General features: G+C 40.1%; 1 protein-coding gene across 2 annotated transcripts in view; it reads right to left on the bottom strand.

Annotated features, from left to right (window-relative positions):
- Positions 1–10,512, bottom strand: part of csmd2 (CUB and Sushi multiple domains 2) — a 366,263-nt gene that overhangs the window by 283,466 nt on the left and 72,285 nt on the right. For both annotated transcript variants that reach the window (XM_020624534.1, XM_020624535.1), the window contains exon 3: positions 1,859–1,971. In XM_020624534.1, coding sequence (XP_020480190.1) covers positions 1,859–1,971 — 113 coding nt within the window. The remainder of the gene's footprint in view (positions 1–1,858; positions 1,972–10,512) is intronic.

Below are 10,512 nucleotides of genomic sequence, written 5' to 3'. Positions count from 1 at the left end.
AATTAATAAAATCAAAGCAGAACAATGGCTCTATACCAGTGGCTTCTGTGACACCTTCTTGGTGTTTCTCAGCTTCCTGAGTAGTATAATAGCAGAAAAGTTATGAAATTTAATATTACTGCTGTAGATGACAGGATCTACTGTGGTAATTAAATGGGCTTTTTTTTATTAAAATGTATAAATCTGCTCTTAGCTCTTCAATTTATCTTTCAAATATTGCTCAAAGCTATACCAAATACAGTATCACAGAAAATGGCTCAAATGACATATTTGTCAAAAAAGTAGCCTTTACTCTGGTTAACAATAGACACCACATGTAATTTTCTTTGTTTATCTCGGCCTCTCTTATCATCCTGCTGATTTTAAGCTTTGTGTTGATTTTAATCAGTAACCAGATAAATCAGGTTTGGTCACAGGCTGGAGCTTCATTAACTCTGGCCCTGTCTGTGCCAGGGAGCCTTGATGGGGTTTCAGTGGCACAGCAAAGCCAAAGAACCCATGTGTGCCATGAGGAAACTGCCAAAGAGGAAGAACAAAGGGAGAACAGAATAGAGCTTATAACTGAGCAGAATGAAAGCAAGCAGAGAAGGCTTGTGGTTTTACTGCATCTGAGCAAAAAGGAATAGAGTGCTAAGATTCATACATGTGCATTACCAGTGGAAAAAAATTGCCAGTGGTCCATTCGCTTGCTCACTCTACAATTAACATTCACTCTAACCTAGGGCAGCACCACATGGGAAGCCTTTCTCTTCTCCTACAGTATGTGATATGGGTCATTGCAACTGGTCTCGCCAGAGTTATAAGAAGTGGGTGACAGCTAATTATGACTTTGCACCCGTTTCCCCTGGTGCTCAGTGGACCTCCTAGTCCCTCTGGTACCAACCCCCACCCCCAATTTTAGATTTATATTAATTTCCATTGTTTGCTTACAGTCTCTATGGTGTGTTCATATGAGTAATATCGCAAGTAAGTGTTTAGAGTACCAACATAAATAGTTTTTTTAGTTTCTGCCAATATATTTGCAGCAAGAGACAATTACATCATCCAAGGACAGAGTCTGACAGTTTTATTCCACTAGTGACAAAGAAATCACAACATCCTAAAGGTCTCAGAGTGGAGGTAAACATTCTCTTTGCTTTTTATCTAGTCACGCACTGTGGTGTTAAACCTCCTGAGCTGCTTGACGTTGCTTCATCAAGCCATGTCCCTACATTCACAATATCTCAAAAAGAATGACAAACTCCTGTCAGGTAATTAGTCTAATTAGTCACTGCCTTGTATTTCCTCCATCTCCCTAAGCTTGCCTTTCCTCTTGTGTGGGTTGAGTGCTTTCATTAATATCATCTTGCCATGGGTCAAAAAGTATTCCATGCCACCACAATAAAGGTCCCAGTCCTGGCCTGGGAACAGTGAGATGATAACCTAGCTAATAGAATGGCTTTAAATGAAACCATCCAATGATACAATTAGTTCAGTGGACATTGCTCATTTTGCTTTGGAACATGAGTCATGGCACACAGCACATTCTCTCCTTTATGCTTTGTTTTCTCCCTTTTGCTAGGATATTTGAAAGATTTTTTTCAGTACCATAAAATCCTTTTTATTTTGCTTAGAGCTAAGAAACACAAACACAAGTGGCTGAAAATTACTGACCTGAGAACAATAATGTAGAGATGGAAAGTTTGATTTAACTATGAGTCAGACAGTCACAAATCTCAGAAGTAGTTTACGTGGCTTATTGTAAAAGAACTTTGAGATTAAAATAATCACATCCAAATTTATGTTGTAGGAAAAAAATGTAACAGTTATATTTTTTCCAAACACTCAATAACAACAAACAACACTGAAGTTGTGTTACCTTCATAAACAGCTTTAAATCCCTGTCCACTGACCGCATAGTCAGACAGTAGCCACAGAGTAAGCCTGGAGCCTGTACTCACAATGGGTGAAGGCAGCTGGAACCCCGTTAACCTGAGAACAAATGGACAGGAGGAGAATAACAGTCAGACAAAAAAAAAGATCCAATCAGCAGCACAGTTGGTTGCAAGGGCAGGTGTGAAGTTTGCATCTATCAAGCCAGCTGTTTCCTTTGGTATTCAGGGATAACTTTTTGTGAAACAAAGGTCTGAAAATTATATAAATGCCAAGACCTCACCAGGACAGAAAACCTCAGCAGATTTCTTTCCATCAGTGGAGACAGCAATCGTGTATCCAGAGTGAGATAGAAACACAGTAGGCAATGTGACAATGAACACTTGCAGGGACAACAAACATAAAATTGGCAAACAGTCAGGAGCCATTTCTAACAACCAACCAACAGGTTTAAGATATGGAATTCAACTGGACCAGAAAATATGTTTTCTATGTGCCTGTAGTACAGACCGGTACATCTCACCCGGTCCCAGCAAGAAGGGAATTTAAATACTTTTCGTGCTGGATGCTACTTTAAAGCTTTTACACCATCAGTCAGAAACAGTTATGATAATCTACTTGTTAATGTGAGGTATTTCACTTACTCAATTGTGTTTACCTTTTCCAATTATGAGATTAATATTAGGAGTGTTACTCACCTGGGCCTGTATTTATTAAACATCTCAGGCTATAAAAGCCTAACATGCCCAAAAGTATCAGTGATATACATTAGTCAGGTATAACATTATGACCACCTGCCTAATACTGTGTACCTATTGTAGGAGTCGGTGTGGCAGTTGGTTGACACTTGTGGCACTCTGAGGCTCGCACCAAAGTAAAATATAAAAAAAAAATTCAAAAACCTGTGCCCGCCATTCAGTTGTTACCAGTCACTACAGTTGATTGCAGCTGATTCATCAGTTCATAGATATGATGCGTGTCTGTGTGTTCTTGTACTTGTTATATAGTGAGGACCAAAAAGTATCTTTTGCTACAGACTGAGGACATTTTGCCCAGTCCTCACTTTCTGAAACATCTTTCTGAGGGTTAAGATTTGGTTTTAGGGTTCAGAATAGAATTAGGTTTATGTTAGGTGTTAGGGGAAAGGTTATGGCTAGGCATTTAGTTATGATGGTTAAGGTTATAAGGTAAGGGGCTAGGGAATGCATTATGTCAATGTTCTCATAAAAACAGAAGTACATGTATGTAGGTGTGTGTTCCTTTACACAACTGCGTGTGTGTGTGTGTGTGTTATTCTATTGACCTCTGATTTGCAGATTCTTAGGACAATATTGCTTTCTTAACTTTTAATCCACCCTTTAAATTCCTTTCCCAAGTGTCACTTTAATTTTCATTTTCTGTTCCCTTATGTACTCTCTCAGCACAAGTGCATCCCACTCTTTACACTTCTCTACATTCCTCCATTTTATCTCTTGGTGTAAAGAGAGGCCTCAGTGTTTCACTTAATCCTTAAGTACCCTGTTGGAGGAAGGGGAAAATTACAAAACACCAGTGTGGGAAAGATGAATTGAACTCAAAGGGGAAGAGGACTTTAATATATGCATGATTTCACCCCTCTCTGTGAAATTGTCAAGGCGGGATATCAGCTAAATGATGGGACACATGTTCACGCAAATAGTCCCTTCGCTGACTGCAAATTGAGTTGGAAGGCAGCCATCTTGGTTTAGCTGTGCACTGCAGGGAAGTGGGGATTGATAGAGGATATGATGGAGGGGGAGAGGGAGGGATTTAAACTGAGGGATTCTTGCCACGTCCAAATTGTGATCATCTGACATAAGCTAGATATGGCTCGTAATCATTTTCCAACCTTAGAGAAAACTAAATGGACACTGTCAGAAAACATACAGAAACTTGCTTCATGCATGAAGAGAGATTAAATATTACAATGTGATATGTGCTGTGGCAATGTGAGGTATGCAGTCAGTGCAGTGAAAAAGCCAGCTGAGGGATTGCCTGTTATTAAGGAAATAATGCGAGATATGATTGCGACTGAGTGATACAAAATAATGGATTTGCAGCCCAGGTGTCTTGATTGAGAGGTAAATTGATGAAGGGAAGGTGAAAAAGAATGAGAGACAGAGGACCAGATAAAGAAATGGAGAGAGAAGTTAAGAAAAATCAGACATTGATGGGAAATCATTGATTGTTTCTATTGTAGAAGCTGGGTAATCTCGGAAATGACAAGAAGATTCAGTATATACTGTATGTGCATGGCTTATTCTACATCGAAGAGTATACAGTATGCTGTATGTGTGTGGAAGTGTTTGCATAAACCCCTGTGTGTGTGCATGAGGTCTATTAAGAGGGCTTTCCACCTGAGTGGCCTCAGCATCATCTCAACAAAGAACCTCTGCTTCCAATTATCCTGCCACTACCCATGGGAATGAGAAAGGGAGGCGTAGTACGTTGAGAAAGATGGCTGTATATGAAAAGAATGGGGATATTGGAATGAAGAGATGGCAGTGTTGAAGAGCAGCTTGATGGAGGGGACCAAAGAGACACACCAATACGTGGGGAGGTAAAAACTCCAAACATGTGCCTGAGTTAGGATGAGTCATGGTGAGAAAATCCTTCATTAGGCTTCACAGCTATTTAGAGATTCATGCACACATACTCACGCATACACACATACAGTTTTATTCATTTGAACATTTATATATGTGTTTCTGCCCCCCCCCCCAAAAAAATGTGCATGTTTACACTTGCATACAGACAGAGCCTAAATCAGGTCAATAGTTCTTTAATCTTATTCACTCAGTGTGTGTGTATGTGTCTTGCTGTGTGTTCTCAGGGTGGAAGGTAAGTACAATGCTGATACAGCTGATTTCCCTGCCGGAGGTTGGGTGGGATGTGGGGGGGTTGTAGATACAGCAGCAGGATTTTGATGGCTGAGTAGAGGGGAGACATTAGTCAATAAGTGATGGGTGTAAGAGAGAGAAAAGAAGAATGTGACTTTGAGTGCAGAGTGAGTACGTGTGTGTTTTTTATGCAGGTGTGTGAGTATTTGTGTGTACTCTTTCAATATAAGAGTGTATGCAGCTATAACTTCTCAGTGGTCAAGGCCCAGGGCTGCTGCTCTGTTGTGCTCTGTAAGCGCTAACTCTCCACTGACTGCTTATCACACTAACAGTCATGCTGAGAAGAAGTGCCCAGCCAGTGCAAAACATGTCTCTGAAGCTATCTTTGTGAAGACAGTTGTTGATATTATGCATTCCCTGGTCTCTTACCTAACCTCCCTCATCCCTAATACCTAACCTTAACCATCACAATTCCAACAAGTCCAACCTTTAAAATGTCTTTTGAACAAGTGTGAGAATGCAAGGGCTGGCCAAAATGCCCCCACTTTCCCAAAATGTCCATGGTATAAAATTCAAACCGGTCCTCATGAATATACAAGTACAGACACACACACACGCTGTGTTTTTATTCCTTGTGGGGACTTTATATTGACTTAATTCATTTCCTGTAGATTTATCCTAACCTTAACCATAACCACTACTTACCTAACACCTAACCCTGACCCTAACACTTAACCTAACCTCATCCTAACCCTAAACCACTTTGCCACCCTAAAATTCATTGATTTCCTTGTGGGAAATAGTTTCTGGTCCCCACAAGAATGGCAAAGTCCCCACAGGTTTCGGTCCTCATGATGTAAGTAATACACACACACACTTCATTCCCATTCTGGGTTTTCTGAATATTGTTGGCAAAAGAAAAATATTCTCAATGCTAAATTGGTCAGATTCATTTTCTTGACGTAGTTTTAAAAATTACTTAAAAACAATTAAAATAAAAACACAAGCTGTTGCTGATCAGTTGTTTTATCTATGTATGACTTATCACTTGCACTCCTCAGTGAAAAAAGTTGTGCAGCTCAGTGGAGGTTAAAATGGCACTCCATTCCCAAACACATGATTGGATTCCTCCAGCTAATAGGAAGACTTTCACAAGCAATTATAAGTATGTTTTATCAACCTTCTTATCCTTTGTCTGTGGGTAAGCTGTAATGTACCACATCACTTTGCCCAAGGGCATGATCTTGCCTTGATAGAGTTTTATAGTTAGCCTTCAGTGCATTCATTTTCAGTTTCAAACTATTTGATCTGAAAACCTGTAAATGTGTAGTTTTTGCAGGAGAGGAGGGGATTCCAACTTCTACAATGGTTATCATTGTACAGCTGATCTATATAATATGCCACTACTTAGCTTTTGCTAACATACTTCTGTTAGTTTTAACTGTTCATCATCACATTGAGTTGGCCAGAAAGTACACACTTGTACAACAAAGGTGAGACCAGCTAGAGGCAGTAACAATTTGTACATCTTATACACATCTTTCCACAGTTCCCACATCACACCAATATTTCAAACAAGACTGACATCTTTCTAAATAGAGCAAGCTAATTGCTTGTCTCTCTCAAGAAGAAAGACAAGCTTGTAACATCATCAATATTCATAAACCTGTGACATCACAAGGTATTTGTGCATTGCAGCTGAAAGGCAAGGGTGGGTGAGCCTCTCAGAAGTCACTGATGCTGAATGCTGATGGTGAGATAATCAGCACCAGTTGGTGCCAACTGAGAGACAAACCACAGTGAAGTCATTAACAAACCAGTGTCTCTAGAGAAAAGAAGGAGAGTGAGGGGGTGAAGCTGATACAAGGGGAAAAGCAGAATGGAAGGGGGAGGTAAGAAGAGAAAGAAGACATGAAACTGAGGAGAAAATATTAGCAGTGACTTGAGGAGATATGAACAGAAGTACTGCGGAAAAACTAGGAACAGCTAAACAGATGTGTGCAGGGGTTGGCTGTGAAAAACACTGAAACCTTAAACAATAAAATAATGGAACACAAACCTTTGAGTAGAGAGAAAAGTAAGGGTGAGAAAGAAAACCAATAGAATGATGAAAATAAGTGAATAGTTTAGACAAATGCAACTTATACAGGACATAAAATAACATTCCCAACAGACATGCATTTCTGGACATGACTTATGCCATGTTAAGTATCATCATTTGAAGCCTCAGTACAAACATAAATGCTCTGACAGTAGAGGTACATAAATAAGAAAACAAAAAGAATTGTATTCTTTGTTCATTTTTTCCCCTATTATAAAGACATAAGTCAATTACACTTACAGCAAACACATCTAGGCTGACAAATGTAAGAAGCTGACCTTCACATGTCCACTGTGTTTGCCTCTACTTCACACAAATAGCTTTGCCATAATCCATGGGCAGAAAGCAATTAGGGATAATATAAAACTAATTTAATGTTGCGCCACTCTTGCCCCTAGGAAAAGTAAGTGCTGGCCATGAGATATGCTGTTGTTTACTCACTGGTGCCATTGTGCGGGTCTGTGTGTGTGTGAGTGGACAGAGCACTTATGACAGACAAGTATGTAGTATCAAGAAAAGGACGGGGACAGATATACTGTATTGTAAGCAACTCCACTGAAAGCAGACAAGCAACAGGGTGAAAAATCCAGTAAGGACATCCACAGACACTTTTGAGCTATCTTGCATTTTAAACACTGTAGATTTTGATGCATAACAGACAGAGTTACCATAAGTGGAGTGGTACGAGGTGAGGTGTGATGGAAATGTAAGTTGAAAAAAACACCAACTAATGTACACTTCGCTAATAGTTGAGTGCCATTTTATCTTTCCCAGAATCTCTCAGATTAAAAAGATGAAGAATATATTATTTAATGAAATACAGATGTTTGCTCCTTAATATAACAAACACCCAATCACTCTTTCATCAGTTGAGGCTTTTACTTCCACTATATCTTTCTCTCTCTTCCTCCCTCTGACTCATCCTCTTCCCCTGTAGACACCCTTGTTCTTGAGTTATTTTGTCTTGTTTCCCCCAAACCAATCAGCAGTGAGTGATATATCTATCCAACTGACATCAGTTTCAGTCAACATATCCAGTAGGGGTTGCTAGGAGTGGGTAACATTAGCTCAAAGCAAATTTCTGATTTATTGTTTTTAATTCCACTTACAATAAAATTTACAAAGATGGCTACAAGTGTTGGTATCATTACACCTCAGTGAAACAATGCTCTGTTTCTCCTGAAAAGGTTTGAACTGAACCAGTCTTTTGTCATATAAACCTGAATGCTTTTGGTTTAGCATAGAATAAAACAAAGAGGCTGTGAAAAGAGATGGATTTTTTTCTTATTCTGCCAAAATCTTTTAAAATGTCCAGAATAAAATGATTGGTACCTCTGGCAAGAAGTGATAAATGGTGTCCAGTCACACCATACAGTACATTGCTTTCTGAATGAAAGTAGGCTGCACGGATGAAGACCCAGTAGGAGCCTGTAGTGGTCAAAAACAAAGAAGTTACAAGTAATGTAATAGAATATCATAGGAGTGTGTAGATTACATATAGGTAATAGCTGATTGTTATGTAAGGGTGAGCTAAGTGTTTATGTGATCTTGGAGAGATCTGTTTGTCTCCTCTGAAATGTTTGGAGATGTTTGTGCATGAAGATCCTTGGGTACTATCTACTGAGCATGCTCAAGCAAGAATATCTTGGCTTGTGTCCTCTGTTTAATTTATGGGTAAACATCCAGGGAGCAGCCTCTCTTAAATGGGAAGTTTGAAATAGGGCATAACTTCAGCCTTTTGTGAATTGTTGGTGCTTTTAAGTTCATGTTTAGAAAAGGAAATGTGTGCTGGGTCAATGCAACCTAGAAGTTCATGTACTGGACATCTCAGACAATTCCTGGAAGAAGGGGTGTAGAGTTGGCGTAAAACTGTGACTCTGGCTTAAGCAATAGGAGGATGTGTAAGTGGGAGAAGATAAAAGTTAGGATAGCTGTGGGTTAGAAAAAGAGAATGATGGTGCATTTGAACCCGGCTGGGTGGAGAGGGGACCGACCTGACTCTGGACTCTGGAATCTGACTGACTGTACCTTGTGGCCACAATGACTGACTGACTCTTTGACAAGTCTCATATCTAATACTATTGTTTATTCTTTATGCAGGAGTGGTGATTCTATCCCGTATCATTCAGAGTGCTGAATTGTCTTACAATTTTCAGTATTATGTAATATTAAATAATTATTGGAATTGGGATGATGTGCCTGAATTAATTTAATTTGTATCAGACCCTAACTACCACAAGCCCACTTATGAAAGAGAAAGAGAAAAACTGAAGAGTTTAGCATGTAGTACATTCACAAGCCACAGTGATTCTGGGACAATGCCCATTGGACAGATGAACCGAACCAGAGGCTTTTTGTTCACATCACTTCCACTACATGGGGGAGGCCCAGTTATGTTACTGTATGGGGCTGCTTTACTGTATCTTGTAAGTGTGCACTGATTCTGTGAAGGGAACAATGAAATCAGAAGAGCTCTGTGTCACTCAGAGGTCAAAGAGGATAATGAAAAGCAGTTGTGGCTCAGGAGGTAGAGCGGGTCGTTTCCTAACCGGAGGATTAGCAGTTTGATTCCCAGTTTGTCCAGTCAACATGTTAAGCGTCCTTGAGCAAGACACTGAACCCCCAGTTGCTCCCGATAATAACTACTGAATGGCCAAGTAGCTGTAAAACGTAGAGAAGCGTTGTATAAGTATAAGACCATCACCAGTTGAAATGGAAAGAGCTGAACCTTGCAGACAGACAAGAACTCAAGTAGTTTGCTCAAGAAAGATTGAGAAGTGAACAATCCTCTTTCAGACCTACAAAAAGCGCTCAATTGCCTCAGTATTTTGCCCATGGCATTTTTAATTGTTGTAATATTTAAAACAATAAGTTAACATCAAAAATCAAAAGCAACATGACTGTTATTTTAAATATACAACAGAGGATAGTGGATGTCAAATACATTCAGTTTATTTCAGAGACTTTCTTTTTTCTAAGAGGAAGGGGGCCAACACTTTTAACTGCATAGCTGCATCAATCTCATAACTTTTTTGACACTTTTTGTAACTATTTTTCATAGATGTAAAGATGTAATTACCTACTGTATTTGGGAAGATAACATCCATATTCATATCCCTGCCTCAGGGAGTGTGCAGACCAGCTCAATGAAGTGGTCCTGTACATGTTTAATCTGAGTCTTAGCCTGGAGAGAGCTCCGGTTCTGTGGAAGACATCCTGTGTGGTCCCAGTTCCTAAAATAACTATATCCAAGGAGCCAAACCATTACAGACCCATTGCCCTGACCTCCCACCTGATGAAGACCATGGAGAGGATTGTCCTCGGCCACCTCTGTGCCCAAGTGAGCTCAGTGCTGGACCCGCTGCATTTTCCATATTGACCTGGCATCGTGGTAGACAATGCTATTACCTACATGCTGCATTGAGCCCTATCACACCTGGAGTCCCCCGGAAGTATTGTGAGGGTCATGTTCTTTGACTTCTCCAGTGCTTTCAACACAATCCAGCCGTCACTGCTGAGGGGGAAGTTGGAGAGGGCAGGTGTGGACCAATACCTGTCTGAATGGATCATTAACTACCTCACAAACAGACCTCAGTTCGTAAGGCTGCGGGACTGTGTCTCGGATGTGGTAGTCTGCAGCACAGGGGCACCTCAGGAGATGGTGCTTTCCCCCTTTCTGTT

This window comes from Monopterus albus, unplaced genomic scaffold, assembly GCF_001952655.1.
Source record: "Monopterus albus unplaced genomic scaffold, M_albus_1.0 scaffold329.1, whole genome shotgun sequence".
NCBI classification, from domain to species: Eukaryota; Metazoa; Chordata; class Actinopteri; order Synbranchiformes; family Synbranchidae; genus Monopterus; species Monopterus albus.
The sequence above is the reverse complement of the archived record's forward strand: the minus strand, read 5'-3'. Positions and strand labels throughout refer to the sequence as shown.